General features: G+C 36.2%; 1 protein-coding gene across 2 annotated transcripts; it reads right to left on the bottom strand.

The window, feature by feature from the left end:
- Positions 1–3,776: 3,776 nt before the first annotated feature.
- Positions 3,777–8,568, bottom strand: LOC100797796 (palmitoyl-acyl carrier protein thioesterase, chloroplastic). 2 transcript variants are annotated; one of them, XM_003522875.4, is made up of 7 exons: positions 8,234–8,559; positions 7,102–7,627; positions 6,630–6,763; positions 5,875–5,988; positions 5,334–5,502; positions 5,181–5,249; positions 3,777–4,353 (listed from the first exon to the last, which is right to left on the bottom strand). In XM_003522875.4, the coding sequence occupies exons 2-7, from the start codon at positions 7,600–7,602 to the stop codon at positions 4,072–4,074; spliced, it is 1,269 nt and encodes a 422-aa protein (XP_003522923.1). In that variant the 5' UTR covers positions 7,603–7,627; positions 8,234–8,559; the 3' UTR covers positions 3,777–4,071. The 2 variants fall into 2 exon arrangements, with proteins under 2 accessions (XP_003522923.1, XP_040870635.1); XM_041014701.1 differs by having other exon boundaries at positions 5,181–5,502; positions 8,234–8,568.
- Between the last annotated feature and the right edge of the window lie 10,026 nt (positions 8,569–18,594).

An 18,594-nucleotide genomic window follows, 5' to 3' on the forward strand; every position in this document is an offset into this window, starting at 1 on the left:
TTACCAACACCTGCGCGAATAGCTTCTTCCAACATTCCATTCAAGAGACTCACTCCAGAAGAATTATCCATACGGCGAGAAAAGGGACTATGCTTTCAGTGTGATGAAAAATACTTGAGAGGACATAAGTGTTCCCCTTCCCTTTTCCTGCTAATTGTTGAAGATGACGATGCGGTTTCAGAGTCCAATGAGCAACAACCTCTTCTTCCAGAACCTGTTTCAGACCCTCCACCAGCACAGTTAAGCCTCAATGCATTGTCTGGTCAGGTAGTGCCAGAAACTCTAAGAATGCAGGGTTACATTAGAGGACAACCAGTGAGTATACTGATCGATGGAGGTAGTACGCACAATTTCGTGCATCACAGGGTAGTTACAACGTTGAGGTTAACAACGACTGCAATGGCGCCATTGAGGGTCACAGTTGGCAATGGTGACGAGCTACAGTGCCAACAGACTTGTCCAAATATAGAGGTAACCATTCAACAGCACGCCTTTGTTATAGATTTTCATGTTTTACCTATATGTGGTGCTGATTTAGTGTTGGGAGTTCAATGGCTAAAAACATTGGGGCCAGTATTAACTGATTATACTACGTTGACGATGAAATTTATGGCCGCCGACCACCTAGTGGAGCTACAAGGCGAGCACGAACAGGCCTTGGAATCCATTTCCTCATCACAGTTACGCCGCATGATACACACAGATGGTGCCAGCACGTTGTTTCACATTCGACTAGAGCCCCTCTCGTCCCCGCCGGGGGAAATTACTTCGATACCACAAGAAATCGAGGATTTGATTGCCTGATACTCTCAACTATTCCAGCCATTAGTGGACCTTCCACCCTCGAGAACCACTGATCACGCCATTAGCATCCTACCCAATGCAACTCCGATGAATGTGCATCCTTATAGGTACCCTCACTTTCAGAAGAAGGAAATAGAAGATCAGATAGCCTCTAAGTTAGACAAGGGATTCATACGGCCCAGTGCTAGTCCATTTTCTTCCCCAGTCCTGTTGGTAAAGAAGAAGGATGGGTCATGGCAGTTTTGTGTCGACTACAGGGCACTTAACGCTATAACAGTGCGCGATAGATTCCCCATTCCAACGGTGGATGAGCTGCTAGACGAACTGGATGGAGCTCGATGGTTCTCCAAGTTGGATTTGATGCAAGGCTATCATCAGATTCTGATGAAGGAGGGAGACATCAACAAAACCGCATTCTGAACGCATCAAGGGCATTACGAGTTTAGAGTGATGCCTTTTGGTCTGTGTAACGCTCCATCTACATTCCAGGCAACCATGAATCAGTTGTTCTAACCCATCTTGCAAAAGTCCATCATCGTCTTCTTCGATGATGTGCTCATCTATAGCAAGACGATGACAGATCATCTGGTGCATCTGGAGAACGCGTTCCAACTCTTGGTCTCAAGGAAATTTTCCTTGAAGCGTTCTAAATGTACATTTGCTTAGGAACAGCTCGAATATTTGGGACATGTGGTCTCCGGGAGGGGTGTGGAACCGGTGCCGGATAAGTTGCATGCGATCCAGGAGTGGCCACTTCCTCGAACAGTTAAAGCATTATGAAGTTTTTTGGGCTTGGTGGGTTTTTACAGGAGGTTTATTAAGGGCTATGCCAAAATTGCAACGCCTCTTTCTCAGTTATTGTGCAAAGGTCAGTTTCAGTGGTCGGAGATGGCGACTGAAGCTTTTAACGCATTGAAGAAAGCAATATCCACCGCGCCAGTTCTCGCACTTCCCAACTTCGAGATTCCATTTGTGGTGGAGATGGACTCTTCTGGTACCAGAATAGGGGCTGTTCTTTCTCAGGCGGGTCACCCCATCGAGTTTTTCAGTAAGGAGTTTTGTCCCAAGCTCTGTGCTTCCTCAACTTATATTCACGAACTTGCGGCAATAACTACGGTCGTTAAAAAGTGGCGCCATTACTTGTTGGGCCATCATTTTGTGATTCTCACTAATCACCAAAGCTTACGGGACCTGATGACTCAGGCGGTGCAGACGCTGGAGGAACATCGTTACCTAATTCGCTTGTTGGGATTCGAATATACCATCCAATATCAGCCAGGTCACGAGAATGGTGTGGCAAACGCGTTGTCCAGAGTCGCCGGAGAAGAAGACAAGGCCTCCTTATATCTGTTGTCGACACCACAGTTCTCCTTCATTGCTGATCTCAAAAGAGAATTAGCAACACACCCTGAATTCCTGACATTGAAGGAGAAAATTCAAGGGGACCCTACCATAGCTACTGAATATAAACTTGAGAATGACTTGATCCTGCACAAGCACAGCATTTGGCTCCCAACGGGGTCTTCCATTATTCTGTTATTGATGGAGGAATTTCACAGTACACCAGCAGGGGGCCATTATGGAATTCAGAAAACACTCCAAAGGTTGCAGGAGAATTTCACATGGAACTCCATGAGGAGTGATGTTCGTACGTTCATCCCAGCATGTGTGACTTGTCAACTTACGAAGTATGACAACCGCAAGCCAGCTGGATTATTATGTCCCTTACCGGTACCATTCCGGCCGTGGGAGGATTTAAGTATAGACTTCATCGTGGGGTTGCCAGCTTATAAGGGCCACACATGAATTTTTATGGTTGTGGATCGATTCTCAAAGGGATTACATCTGGGTATGTTACCCACTAAACATTCTGCGAGGAAGGTGGCGGAGTTGTTCACGGCCATGGTGAGTCGTCTGCATGGGCTACCTCGCAGCATCATCTCGGATAGGGATCCATTGTTCGTGAGTAGATTTTGGAAGGAATTATTTGAGTTGAGTGGCACCAAGCTTAGACTCAGCTCGTCTTACCATCCACAAACAGACGGTCAGACGGAGGTGGCAAATCGGATAGTAGAACAATACTTGAGGGCCTTCGTCCATCGCAAGCCAGCGTTGTGGGGACGATTTCTGTTGTGGGCAGAATGGTCGTATAATACTTCGTGCCATTCGAGTACGGGATTAACTCCGTTTGAAATCACCTTCGCCGAAAACCACCAGCTATCCCTGAATACATAGGTGGAACATCACAGGTGTCATACCCTAATTTCGTCCGGGGACCATCCGTTTGTTGGGATGCGACCCTCGTTTGACCACTTCGAGGTACTTGGCACCCATCGTTAGGCAATCTGTGAAGTTTCGTGACATGCTGGAAGTCAAAAGGAAGCATTGTTGCACAATCCGTGAAGTTCCATGACATGCTGGAAATCAAAAGGAAGCATTGTTGCACAATCCGTGAAGTTCCGTAACATTTCGGAAGCCAAAAAAAGGATGATTACATAATCCGTAAGGTTTTGTGACATTACAGAAAGAAAACAAGTATCGTTACGTAATTCGTAAAGTTCCGTAACGTTACGGAAAAAGAATCAGCAAAAAAAGGCAGGGGGAGTATTTAGTAAACATAGGGGTACAACTAGCAATCAGGCCCACTTGGGCCTTCCAAGGTCTTCCAACAGAAGGCGGTGCCTTCTGGTGGAAGCAACCCAGCTCGCCTTTTGATTGCATATCCACTTCATCTGATCTTTTTTTGTGCTTCGTGGACAACAGATGCATAGAACATATAACAACTATAACAATATCAAGACCTGCCTAAAAAAAATTGAAGACTAAAATAGAAGCAATAAAAGAGACCGAAGTGTCTTGCCTTTCCTGCAACCTATACATACATTTATTTGTTTTGGTATGCTCACGAGGAATATTGCATATTTCTTATAAGGTAAAAGAAAACAAAAATATATAATATACACCCTTAGCCATTTTGATGAAACAATTAAATATTGATGACACCAAGCAGCTGCATAACCATAAGTGAAACAGAAAATGGAGCAGGTAGGAGAAAGTAGTGCTAGGAGCTATTTTTTAATTACAAAATCATGAGAGCGAGATTTTTTTTTTTTTTTTTACTTTCTACTTCCCCTCCCCTTTTTTAGCCAAAGTAACACACTTTCTTTTATATATATTTTAAGATACGTAGATTTGATAAAAACAAGCAAAGCTCTCTATGAATTTATGCCACTCCTCCTCCAGTGATGCCAATCAATAAGATAAGATTCAGGTGCTTTCTGCTGGAACTGGAACCTGACTCAAAACATGACCAAAGTTGCTGCTTAAAGGTTTGGGCCTCCATTGAGTCCTACCCCTCACAATCTCAGCACCATCATCAAGTCGAAGCAAGTGCTTGCACTCAAAAAATCCACCATCTGCCAAGTTTCCTACATCAGCACCAGAGAGATCAGAGAGGGAATCCAGCACACTGTTCCTGCCACACTCCCTCCTGTACTCCAATGTCATGGCACACAGCTCATGGCTCTCCAAAAGTGGCTGTGGAGCACTCTGCAGTTGTCCAAAGCAAAATTCTTTTGGTAAAGCATTCTAATCAAAATCCAAGCAAATAACAAACTAAACAAATAAAACATAAAATGGAATGCTAGTGACACTTTCCATGTCACCCTCTTTCAAACCCTCTATGATTGATTTAAATTTATTAGAAATCATCATTTTTTGTAGATCACACTTCTAAATCTTGAAATAATCATTAATTGATTGGGTCTCACCAAAACTAGTGATTTCTAATAAATTTCAACCAATATAAAATGTTAGAAAGAGAGCTCCTTGTAAAATCAATTGTTTTCCCTCAAAATAACACAATAATCAAAAAGGGGGAAATATTAGGACACAAAAAAGATCAAACGAGGAAGCGTGCTCTATTTTCCCATCCACCATCCCATTTTAGTATCCATTATCCCATGTATCAACTTTCAAGCCACTTCAAAACTGGCATAAACCACTTCCATATGAGGCATCAAATGCCCACATATAATATAAAATTGAATGCTTCTGTCTTGAAACAACTTTCACTTGATGAGACTGGAATTCTGAAACATGATCTTACTCAACACTTTCATTATTACTCACACCCAGATTCCTCTCAAAAGAACACACTGGCAGAGTGGCATTTGCTATGGCACACTATCATATAGACCCAATGGGGTTTAGAGTCTTTTGAAAGGAAAGTGGGTGTTCCAGAATAACAGTATCACCATTCAACCTCCCTTGCAAAAGTTCAAACTGTCCAGTCAGACAAGCCTTACTAATATATCCACCAAAAGAAGAAAAGAAATTAAGGACAGAATAATAATAATACAAGAACAGAAGACTACCTCCAGAATCCACCCAACATACTTCACATTGTTAACATGCTGATTCACATCTAGATCATTCCATCTGGGCTGAAAATAGAGACACATAATATGATTAGAAAACATCTGAGATATTTTAGAAAATAAATCAATGATAACATGAAGTTTGCATACACTTAAACCAGTGCGAATGAAATTAGCGGAATCATCAAGTTTGGTTAGTTTTCTGTTATCCTCTGGCACAACTGGAGCAGAGTCCACAAAATAAGAGCTTATCTCTGCCCTGACTTCTTCGGGAATTTTAGACAGTCTTCTTGTCACTTTATTCATCATGACCCAAACACTGCATAACATCAAAATCAAAATCAAAATCAAAATCAACCAATCAGAAAATGCTTATAAGTTCCTCGCACCTAGGTACAACATGTACACCAGTTGAAGGCTTGTACTTAATAACAAATCAAGAAGATATGAGATACTGTTGGTAGATTCAGAAATTCTCATCTACAAAATTTAGTATAATTAAATCAGTAATTAATTGCCTTTCAATAGTGGTGTATTAAGAAAAAGTAAATATGATAACAGATGACTTCACACAGCCTTGTGAGATTAAAAGCAGTGCCAAATCACCAGAGAGACACATTCAGATTCAGAATAACACTTCAAAACATGTCTATAGGCAACAGAAGAAAGGATTCCTGAAACTAATATCTACCTGGAGGCTCTTGTCAAGATTTCACCAGATTTCGCGTCACGCACAAGCCAATCACGACACATACCATTCTTCCCTGATGCAGATACCCAAGTGTCTACTTGAACAACATCACCCCTGAAGCAAATATAGATTCACTCAACTTCAGATGAACAGATTCAGAATTTACTAAAGAGATTATTCTCGAACAGACCAAAATGCAGAAAAGGGCACATGGTATAAGTTGCTTCTTTTGAAAACCTGTATATGCATCCAACATTTTACAATAATAAGACAGAAATATGCAAAAAAATGTACGGAATGTAAAAAGAATTTACTACCATATCTCATACCCAGTCTAACAGACTTAAGGCAAAGGACTTCATATAATTCATTATGTAAAAAGCATGTGCTTATCAGATCAATTACCATCCAAGAAGAATTTTTTATACACATTACAGTAGTTTTATTTTTTATTTTTATTTTTACAGATTCATGAGATAGATTTTGAAAAGTGAAAATATTTTTAAAAATAATTCACAATCACAATATATTCCAAACATGCCTTTAATCCCAAGTTCCTAACTATCATACCAATTTTGTGAAACAAAAAAGCACAAGTGACAGAAACAAATGCAGAAGTACAAAATAATTCAACCAGATACTATATAAAGTCAAAGTAAAGATGAGTAAGGCAAAAGAAGATTTCACAGCTGAGCATGGACGCCTTTGCAATTCTTCACACATCAAAAAGGTTCTTCTTAGTCACACCAACTTACCATGTGGGATATTTATCAACCACAACCTGCATCTTAGTCACCACCCATATCAGGTTCTTTTTGCACATTTCAGGCGTGGAACCAAATCCATCACCAAGAAGCCCAGCAGTCTTAACATGATTAAGTGCAGTCTCCTGTTTGGAAAACAGACAATTTAGGCAATAAAATAAAATCATCAATAAGCAATTGCACAAAACTTAGATTCCATAGGTGTTTTTGGCATTGTTCTTTGATCGAAATTGGAGTTGTATCTAATAATCTGCAAATTACCAAGATAAAATTTTAATTTTGATTTAAAAACGACACAAAAAATGTCAAACGAACTGTAGGTAAGTTTTGTCCTATGCAATTATTCTCTAAATTTTTGTTGACAACCCGTGATAAGTTACTTAACTTCTATAATAATTTATTAAAAGTTATATTTATCGTGATTGCTGAATGCAATTCTCAGCAATTTTTTGCAAAAGCTGACCTGCAAATGATTCATTAAAGTCTCGATAGACGCGGTTTTATCGGCGCCAATCTCATAGGACCTAATGGGGAAGTTCTGCCTGAACACAAGCCCATCCTGCACGATCTTCCCAATCCCAAAGGGGTCAATGAGCATGTCGGGGCGCCGCGGCTTCCAATCCAGCATCATCCACTGCTTCTCCGCCGCCAGGAACACGGTGGTGATGGCGGCCAGAAGCATGCTCCAGTCAGGTAACTGGTTGATGAAAGTCCTCGGGGCGTGCGAAATCGACGAGGACGACGACGACAAATCATTCTCAACCTTCTCCACGGTCTTCGGAGGGGCTTGTGCGTTTGCCTTGACCTGCAAGCCACCGCACAAACCTTGTTTCTGTTTGAGTCCTCCGAGGTTCACAGAACCGCCACCGCCACCGCCACCACCACCCAGTTTCTTGGGTTTCCCTTTTCCAGCGTCTGGCAAAGGCACGGGAAGAAACGACGCCGTAGCGGCTGTTGCAACCATTATGAATAACGTTAACCCTCTTCGCCTGCATGGAAAGTTAAAACACCATTTAAATAAAACTAAAATATTAGTAATATATAAATTTTAAAGCCAAGCTGCAATGTTATTAAAAGAAAAGAAAAAACATCAACATCAACATCAATTAGAAAATTATGTTACCGAATTAATGAAAAAGGTGTAAATATAGTAAGTAATGATAGTTTTTTCAGACACCAATCTATCGGCGAATTAATGTGCAATTAATGCAAAAGTCGGTGTAGATCTGACATTGAATCTAGAAAACACCGCAAACCAAGATTGTATAATGAAAGATGGCGAATTGAAGTCCGAGCAAGAACATTTTTTTTATAAAAAAAAACAAGTATTATTTTAAAAATAAATAATATTGTTTGTAACAACAATATGAGTCGCAATCCAAAGCATCGAAATTCACGAAAAATAAACCGAAAGCGATTGAGATAGTAATCCTCAACGCCTTGTTGGGTTTCCGGTGAATGCAGTAAGTTAGGGATCCTAGTAAAACCAATTTTTTTAAAGAAATAATAATAATAATGAAAATGAAAAAGAAGTTTGGATACGTGATTTTGGGATGGAGCTAGATCAGAAGGGAGCAAAACGCGGCGTTTCGTACCTTACTGAACCAGAGCGGAAGAAAAGAAGAAATGGGAGAGATGAAACGGGAAGAAGTGGCTGATGATGATTCGGTTGCAGAGAATCAATCACAGAAACAACTTTTTGCTTTTCCCGTTTTCACTCTCTCTCTTTCTTCTTCTTCTTGTTCTCTGTTTTGAGAATGGAACCCAACAATTCTGGGTGGTGTTGTGGTGTTTTCTGGATTCGGAAAGTAGAAGGTAAAGAAGGGAAGAATATTAACAATAATGTGATAGGGCCAGCGATTATTTTGATGGCACCGAAATAGCCTCCTGGGGCTTTGTTATATGCAATACACCTGTCCTCCCGCCCGCCTCTCTTTCAAAGTTTATAATTCTAATTCCTATACTCTTCTATGTTTGTATTTACCATACTACCCTTTTTGTTTTACTAACTTCTCCAATCTTTGCTACTCTTTTTTTATCTCCTATGGTTTTCTAGAAATTACATGTTGGAGCCCCGTGGCTCGGTTGTGTGAGCCGTGTGGGGCAATGCACACGAGTAAAATGGAATAATTAATAGTTTGGGTTTGAAATACAACTAAATGAAAAATAATTTTTTCATACTTTATAAGATAAAATATATTTTGAATCGTCGTAAATTTGCAAAGTATTATTTTGATTATAGTAAAAAAATTCATATTATTTTGGTCATGTGAAAAATAAAACATAAATTTTATAGTTCTAAATGATAACTTTGTTATATGATAATCTAATATGAATTTAATTACACATAAATTAAATCATTTGTGGTAATTAAAATTCTCTAAAATGCATTACACAATTTTTTGCGATTAAAAATCTTAAAAATTGTAATTTTTGTTATTTTTTGATGATTTTTTTGTATGACATTAGAGGGAAAGATAAAGTAACAATATGTTTTAGTGTCTTTTGAGTGTGCTTGGGAAGAAAAAGAAAGAAAATAATTAAGTCTGTTAGTCATATAAAGGAATTGTCTAACGAAGTTACCATTAAAGACCATAAAAAATATGTTTTATTTTTAAAGGATCAAATTAATATGAAAAATTTTATGAGGACTAAAATAATACTTTTTAAATTTTACAAGAACTCCAAACATATTTTACCATATTTTATATTACCTCTTGTCATATATTGTATCTTATATATAAGATAAGCCAAATATTATTTTTTATCCTTTTATATTTTAGTATTTTTTATTTTTGTATATTAAGTTTTAAAAGTTTCATTTATTTTTTTATGTTTTTGAAAGGTTTCGTTTTGATTTTTTTCCCAGTTTTTGTTAGAAACATTAATGTTTCATTAACTTTTAAATTTTAAAATAAATAATTTAAAATAGTGGCGACTAAAAATTGTAACTATTTTTATTTTGGTCCTATTTATTTTCTTCTTCGAACCACGTCCACCATAACTTCTAGTGCTGCAATTCATCTTCAACCCCACGGCCACGCAACACCCCCATATAACTAAACACCACTAGATCCAAAGCTAGCATGACATCTAGTCAAACATGATATCTCTTCCCCTTCCTTTTCCACAACCACACTTATACTCAATACCTAGTCGCTATCATAACTTGCACCCTCACCAGCGCCAACATGCACCACGAACTCCACCACCTCCACAAACTCCTCCTATCCTCTCACCACACCATATTGCACACCCTTCCATCACTTCCATGGTCTAAGCCCTCTCCCAATTGGGTCGCGCCAATGAGGCCTTCTCACACTCTAAATCCCTTAGATATTAAACGTAAATATACTAGTTTGAACATGTTAACAACCATAAGCAACACATCCAGAGCAAACATCGAAAGCAGAGAAGAAAAATAAATTTTAAAGGTACTACCTCTAGCCATTGCTATTGACCTTTTTCAGCCTTCACAGTTTTAGCTTTCCAAACCTTTACTGGCTCAAACTCAATGGTGAGTTTATCTGAAGAGAGGAGTAGACTTGATGATCAAAACTGAGAGCACCTGGTTCTATTTATAGAGCTCTGCCCATCACAAAGCTCAACCTTCATGGATTGGAGCATGGGTTGTTGTTTGTTGTTGAACATTGAAGAGGATAAGGATTGAATGTGGGAAGAAAATGGACTATGTACAAAAACCCGCTTCCCATAGAAATCGCAACGGGAAAAAACAGAAAAACAATATGGGAATAAAGGAACGAAAATTCCATCATTCTCCGACTTGGTCCATTTAACCTAACATTAGTCATAACAAGAAACAAAATATGAGTCATGGCGATAGGTCCACTAATAGCAAGTATTATCGTTCATGTACCACAATATATCAAGTCTCTAAATGCTAGCTCTCAACTTTATGAATAAACCATATATTTATTCCAAATTTACACTTAATGATATTTCTCATAAATAAATGAACATGTGCACAAAACATATGAGAAAACATTAAATTAAATAAGAGTTTCAAAAATAACAATTGTACTACAATGAAATCACATCATGGAACCAAGTCTCATTCGAACTACAAGATCCTTAAAATTCTTTGGTGGCATGCCTTTAGTCAAAGGATCGACTATTATCAACCCAGTGCTAATGTGTTCAAAGACCACTTTCTTTTCTTTAACACGTTCTCTTATGGCTAAGTACTTGATGTCGATGTGCTTACTTTGACTTCCACTTTTGTTGTTCTTAGCCATGAATATCACAACAGAGTTGTCACATTACAACTTCAATGGTCTAGAAATAGAGTCCACAACTCTAAGCCCGAACACAAAACTCTTCAACCATACACCATGCGACGTAGCCTCAAAACAAGAAATGAACTCAACATCCATAGTGGAAGTAGCAATCAAGATCTGCTTGTCACTTCTCCAATATACAGCTCCACCAGCTACCATAAAAATATAACCATATATTGATTTTCATGAATCAATGCAACTAACATAGTTGGATCTGAGTAGCCAATCACTCTAGACAATCAGTTTGTCTGTACACGAGCATGTAATCCTTTGCTCCTTGAAGGTATCTCATCATTTTCTTTGCAACTTTCCAGTGGTCAATACCTTGATTACTCAGATATCTTCCCAGAACTCCAACAACATATGCAATGTCGGGTCTGGTGCAAACCTGAGCATACATAAGGCTTCCAACAACTGAAGCATATGGAATATTCTTCATGTGTTCCCGCTTAAAATCAGTTTTCGGGCACTAACTCAAATCAAGTTTGTCACCCTTCACAATGGGAGCTACACTTGGTGAACAATCTTTCATGTTAGATCCCTCTAAAACTTTGTTAATATAGGTCTATTGAGACAAACCAAAAATGACTCGAGACCTTTTCTTATGAATCTTAATGCCAATGGCATAAAATGCCTCTCCCATATGCTTCATTTCAAAGTTCTTCGAGAGAAATTGTTTCACCTCATATAGCAAATCTTTATCATTAGATGCAACCAAAATATCGTCCACGTATAATTGAAGAAAACAAATCTTGCTCGCACTGACCTTTTGGTATATACATTGATCCATGATGTTCTCTTCAAAACCGAATGAAGTGATGACCTCATGAAATTTTAGATACCATTGGCAGGAGGCTTGTTTCAATCCATAGATGGATTTATTAAGCTTATAGGCTAAGTGCTCACTATCACTAAAGGAGAATCCAACAAGTTGTTTCATGTAAAGCCCTCATGAAATTTTAGATACCATTAAGGAATATTGTTCTCACATCCATCTGATATAACTCAAAGTCAAAATAAGTTACTAATGCCGTAATTACCCAAAAAAAATCTTTCTTAGATACAGGAGAAGATGTCTCTGTATAGTTGACTCCTTCTCTTTGAGTGAACCATTAGGCAATAAGTCTTGCCTTATGTCTCTCAATGTTTCCTTGTGAGTGTTTCTTTGTTTTAAAGACCCATCTACATCCAATGGCTTTTACACCATTAGGCAACTCAATGAGATCCCAGACTTGGTTTAGATACCATAGAATCCATCTCATCTTTCATAGCTTTATACTACAAGTTTGATTCCTTAGAACTCATGGCCTGTGAAAGCGATTCAAGATCATTTGCGGCTCCAACGTGGTAGTTTGAATCATGTAGATACACCATATAATCACTGAGAATTGCTAACTTTTTGACTCTAGTAGACCTTCTTAATGCTGCTTCATGATCGTCTTGAAGATCTTGTTGTTCCTCATTAGCAACTTGATCTATAGGATCATTTTCAACAATTTATGGAATTTCAATCACTGGTTGTCTAAGACCCATTTGTACTTGAGGGGTGTGAATGACAATCAACTTGTCATTTGAACCAGAGGGTTGAGCTTCATAGTGATCCTTTTTAGAAGTAATGTACTAAAATTGACCACTCCCATTGATCAAGTCATTCTCAAGATACTTTGCATTTCTTAATTCCACAATCTTTGTGCTATGTGATGGACAATAGAATCTATACCCTTTTAACCTTTATGCAAAGGTGTCTTTGAGACAGTCTTGGTTGGAACTTGATTTAGTATATACACAGCCTTCTTTAATGCTTCAATCCACAAGAATTGAGAAAGTTTTCTATTACTCCTCGTACTCTTTACTATGTCGATTAAAGTTTGATTTCTTCTTTTTGCCACACCATTCTGATCTAGAGAACCAGACATAGCTTATTGGGCAACAATCCCATGTTCTTGAAGAAACTTTGCAAATAGACCAGGTGCTTGTCTATTCTTTGTGTATCTATCATAATACTCTCCACCTCTATTGAATCTCACGATCTTAATTTGCTTTCCACATTGTTTCTCCACTTCGGCCTTAAAAACTTTAAAGGCATCTAAAACTTCATCTTTAGAATGAAAAATGTAGAGATACATATATTGTGAATAATCGTCTATAAAAGTGATGAAGTATTTTGGACCACTTGAGTCCATGTCTGGACAAAAAATATCAGTGTGTATGATTTCTAATAGGTTCAAGCTCCTTTTTGCACCCTTCTTAGACTTTTTAGTTTGCTTTCCCTTAATGCAATCTACACAAGTTTAAAAAATTAACAAAATCCAAAGCACTAAGTACCCCTTCATTTACCAATCTCTTAATTCTCTCGATAGAGATGTGTCCTAATCTTCGGTGCCACAACATAGAGGATTCCTCATTGACAACACATTGTTTTAACCTAGCAGTAACATGGATATAATTATAGGTAGCATCATTTTGCAATTCAATAAAGTAAAGCCCATCAAGTAATGCACTTGAACCAATAATTCTAGATTTATTAATCAAAGAAAAACCAAAATCCAAAAAATTAATGAAAAACCCAATGGTGCAAGTCTTGATGTAGAAATCAAATTCTTAGAAAAACTTGGAACATAAAATCTCTTTTCTAAACACAAAATAAAATCATTGCTTAAAACTAAACTGCACGTCCTACTTAGGTTTTCCATATATGAGCTCATCTTGCCTTCTGAATAGATGTATTGCTCACTTCCCACTGGCCTCCTTAGGTTTTCCATACCCTGCAAGGTCTTATAAACATGGATTGTAAAACCAAAAACAATCCACCATGTGTTATGATTAACATTAACCATATTAGATTCATAACAAACAAAAGTAAATGGAGTACGTTTCTTGTCGAGCCAAGTCTTTAATAGTCTTGCTTAATGCCCTTTCTTCTTGCAAGAGAAACACTTTGACTCTTTCTTTATGATCGGATGAGTAGGAATCTTGCCCTTATTCTTGGATTGATTCCCTTTCATCTTTCCCTGAGCAGTTAAATATACCTTTTCTCATCTTGAACACATGTAGTCAATAGCTTATTAATTGACCACTTATCCTTATGTGTGTTATAAGAGATTTTGAAAGGGGCATACTACATAGGTAGAGTACATAAAATGTAGTGTACTAGAAAAAAATCTAACATAGTAACTTGCAAGGCTTTCAGCTGAGCCATTATATCCCTCATGTGCATGATGTGATCACACACTCCTCTTATCCCATGGAGCTTTAAGGATGAGAATTGCATTATAAGGGTGTTGGCAAGGGCCTTATCAGATGCAACAAATTGATCATCAATGGCCTTTAAAAGATCCTTGACCTTTTCATGCTAATCGACAAAAATACGAATACTAGCAGATATACTGGTCTTTATGAACATCACAGAGAAATGATTAGATCTCTCTCATTTTTCATAAAGATCAACGACATTTAGAGTGCTAGTTTCAGTGATACCCAGTGGTTCATTTTTTCTAACGACATAGTCAATATCCATCTAGTCTAAATGAAAGAGAATTCTCTCCCTCCAAACCTTATAATTGTCCCCTTTCAATTCGGGAATATCACACTTAATATCAGAAATGTTCGTAGATTGATTAACTGCAAAGTTCAACCATACATTCTCATTATTCAGAATTTGAGTCTAAATAAAATATTATGTTTTACCAATGTAAAACATGTATTACCTTATGAACCTAGTGACATAAAACTTGTCTGTGGGCTAAAGTCCTACTCAATTAGATTCAAACTTATGATAAAACTATCAAACTAGGTTCCTTTTTTCATAATTCCTGTGGGCAAATTAAGAAATATAACTTGATATTTTATCCTAATTAGTCATACAAATATAATAAAACTATTCTGGGTAGATTATATTACATTACATATGATTAATCACAACTAATATTTTCAATGTGATTTTAACACTTAATATATATATATATATATATATATATATATATATATATATATATATATATATATATATATATATATATATATAAACCTAATCAATTAAAGATGTTGTGGATATTCTCTAATCAATTAAATTATATTAACCACTTAACATTAATTAATTCTTAATAAAGAGCTAAATATTTGCATAACATTCTCAATAATGCAAATAATTGAATAACATTATATAAATATTATTTAACATAATTTTGCATGTACAATAATCATAAAATCATACATACAAAATTCAAGAAATAAAGAAACAATATATGGACATCATTATTTAATAAAAGAAACCACACAAGCTCTTAAATTATTAATTTTAACATGCATAAATTATTTAACTTAATATTGCATGCTTAAATAAATACCAAATTCAAACATACAATTAAACTAAATAAAAAAAATTAAACACATTAAAATGCACTAAATATTTCATAACCATATATATGTTAAACTGTTCTATTTAATTATTTATTATATGTATAATCATCAATAAAAATTATACATGCAAACTCATATAATTAAATTAATCTCATTATATAAATAATAAATTAATTATGAACAACATATTAATTAAAATCATTAAAACACTTTATAAAACTTAAATAGCAAAACATGCATGTATACAAATTAGATTATAAAAGCAAACAATATACATGGACTTTCGAAAGAAAAAATGATGGCCCGATCACGCTAACGTGTTTCAAAATTTCATGTGATATGAAAAGGGCTATTGGGTTTCATTTAAGTAGAAACAAAAGGGACCAATCATATTATTAGTTTATTAAAACATGTGATGTCACAGTAAGCCAAAGGAAGCAACAACAAAGGACCCTTGTAGTATGTGTTGACATTTTACATGATGTTGTCATCATCTTCAACCTTTAGCCGAGTCATTTTGACCCAGTTGTAGCCCGTGGACCTCCATAGAAAATCCGACAATTTCTCCATTTTCAACACTGAACTCATTATTTTTTTTTAATTCATTGAAAGCTTAGAAACTCAATTTCCATATAATTCCATGTCTTATTAATGATTAAAAACATAATGCCCATATCTCAATGAAACAACATTTCAAATATATGGGTGCTAAACAAAAGCAAGGAAGAGGTAAATAAAGCTTTGATACCAAATATTAAACATAAATATACAGGTATGAACATGTTAACAACCATAAGCAACACATTCAGAACAAACAATGGAAGCAAAAAAGAAAAAATTTTCAAAGGTACCTACCTCCAGTCATTGCTATCAACCTTCTTCAGCCTTCACAATTTTAGCTTTCCAGAGCCTCACTCACTCAAACTCGATGGTGTGTTTATTTGAAGAGATGACTAGGCTTGGTGATCAAAACTAAGAGCATCCATTTCTATTTATAGAGCTTTGCCCATCACAAAGCTTAACCTTCATGGATCAAAACATGGGTTGTTGTTTGTTGTTGAACGTTGTAGAAGATAAGGATTGAATGTGGGAAGAAAATGAACCATGCATAAAAACCCACTTCTCATAGAAACCAGAACAGAAAAAACAGAAAGATAATCCGAGAAAAAAGGGACTAAAAATTCCTACATTAGATCCCAATTCCCTTCACTCCTTCCCTCCCTTCCCTTTACAACCTCCTCCTCTGCTCCACCCTCCAACATCACCGCTCCGACCTCACCACATGGGTGTACTGAGACATGATCACCACATGTGTGACCCCTCAGACCTACACTTTCAACCTCCTCATCCATTCCCTCTATAAGTCATGTGCTTTTGACCACACATTCAAACTGTTTGATAACAGTCCATGTGGTATTGCTAGCATGGTTGTGTACAATACTTTTATTTCTAGGTTTTGTAGAGAAGAGAGAAATGTTGAGACCGAGAAGCTTGTTGAGAAGATGAGTGAGTAGGGTGTGTTGCCTGACGTTGTTAGTTTGATATGCATTGCACTATTATGTGTAGCAACGAAGACTATGCCTTTGAGGCTTTCTTTTGAGAAACACAATGTTGATTTTTAGTCGTCACTATTTTAAATCAATTAATTCAAAATTTTAAAGTTAAAGAAATACTAACATTGTTAACGAACAACAAAAAAAAAGACCAAAATGAAACTTTCACAAATATGAAAGACCAAAATGAGACTTTAAAAACTTAACGTATCAAAATGAAAAAAAAATACTAAAACATAAAGAACCTAAAGAAACACTTAACCTACAAGCAATGTAACACCTTGAAAATTACAACTCAGACCCATATAAATATTTATTTATTTTAAATAGTTGTCTATGATTGAATTGTTTCTGGGCCTGATTTAATTTAAAATCACAATATTAGGTTATTTTATTGTGAGTGAAATGCCTTTAAATAATTGGTTTCTTTGTGATTATTTGTCTGTAAGTGCTTGCCTGTGATGTTTTGTTGCTGATTTAATTTTTTTAAGAGAAAGAACATATATTTGATCATTAGGATTTATTTAATTACACAAAAATACCTCAAGCATTAAGTTTTATAAAAGTTTATTTGGTTAGATTTAATTCCTAAGGCTAGTAGAAAATTAATTTATATCACATAAATGGGTTTTTAAGGTTTTTCCCAAACTGTTTTTGACTTGTAGAATTTTTATGTAATTTTTTTATATTTTAGCTAATGAATTGACTTAACTTGTTGGAAAGATAAGAAAATTGTCTTTAAGGATATATATATATATATATAATATTTGTTCATAAAAATATTTGCTAAATTTTACAGAGGCTTGAATTTTCCCTATTTCCTAAAGTTAAGGTTTCTAATGCATGGTTACTTTTTTATGTTAATTTTGACTAAGTGTTGTATGTTGATTTTAATTGTTATTATATGAAATGCAATTTGTTTTCTTATGATTGAAAGACCCGTGGAGTGTAAATCCTGGACAAGTATAACCGCGAAATGTGATATTTTACTTGGAGATTAAGAGGTGTGACGCCGAGCATCTATTGCATGTTATGATTGTGTGTGACCTGGTTGACTTTGTTGGATCAAGTGGCCTCGGAATAATTAAGAAGGGGGGTTGAATTAATTATTAATGAGCCTTGACTAATTAAAAACTTATCCTTCTTAATGTTACTAGATTCAATTAGGCTTTACTTCTAAGTTATTAGAAATTAAAGAACAAAAGCAATAACTTAGACAAAAGTAAAGCGGAAATAAAAAGTACACAACGAAAATTAAAGAGTGTAGGGAAGAAGAAGACAAACACAAGATTTATACTGGTTCGGCAACAACCCGTGCCTACGTCCAGTCCCCAAGCAACCACCGGTTCTTGAGATTTCTAATAACCTTGTAAAAACCTTTACAAGCAAAGATCCACAAGGGATGTACCCTCCCTTGTTCTCTTTGAACAACCAAGTAGATGTACCCTCCACTTGAACTGATCCACAAGAGATGTACCATCTCTTGTTCTCAGTATAACAACTCATGTAGATGTACCCTCTACTTGTACCACAAAGGATGTACCCTCCAATGTGTTAAGATAAAGAATTCTTAGGTGGTTAGTCTCTTGAATTCTGTGTAAGGGGGATACAAAAGACATCTCAGACGGTTAGTCCATCAAGGTGTAATCGATTACACATCAACAGATGTGTCTCTTCATGTTTAAATTTGAAAATCAAAACGTTTAGAAACACTGGTAATTGATTACAGGTATTGTGTAATCGATT

This window comes from Glycine max, chromosome 4 (genome assembly GCF_000004515.6).
Source record: "Glycine max cultivar Williams 82 chromosome 4, Glycine_max_v4.0, whole genome shotgun sequence".
NCBI classification, from domain to species: Eukaryota; Viridiplantae; Streptophyta; class Magnoliopsida; order Fabales; family Fabaceae; genus Glycine; species Glycine max.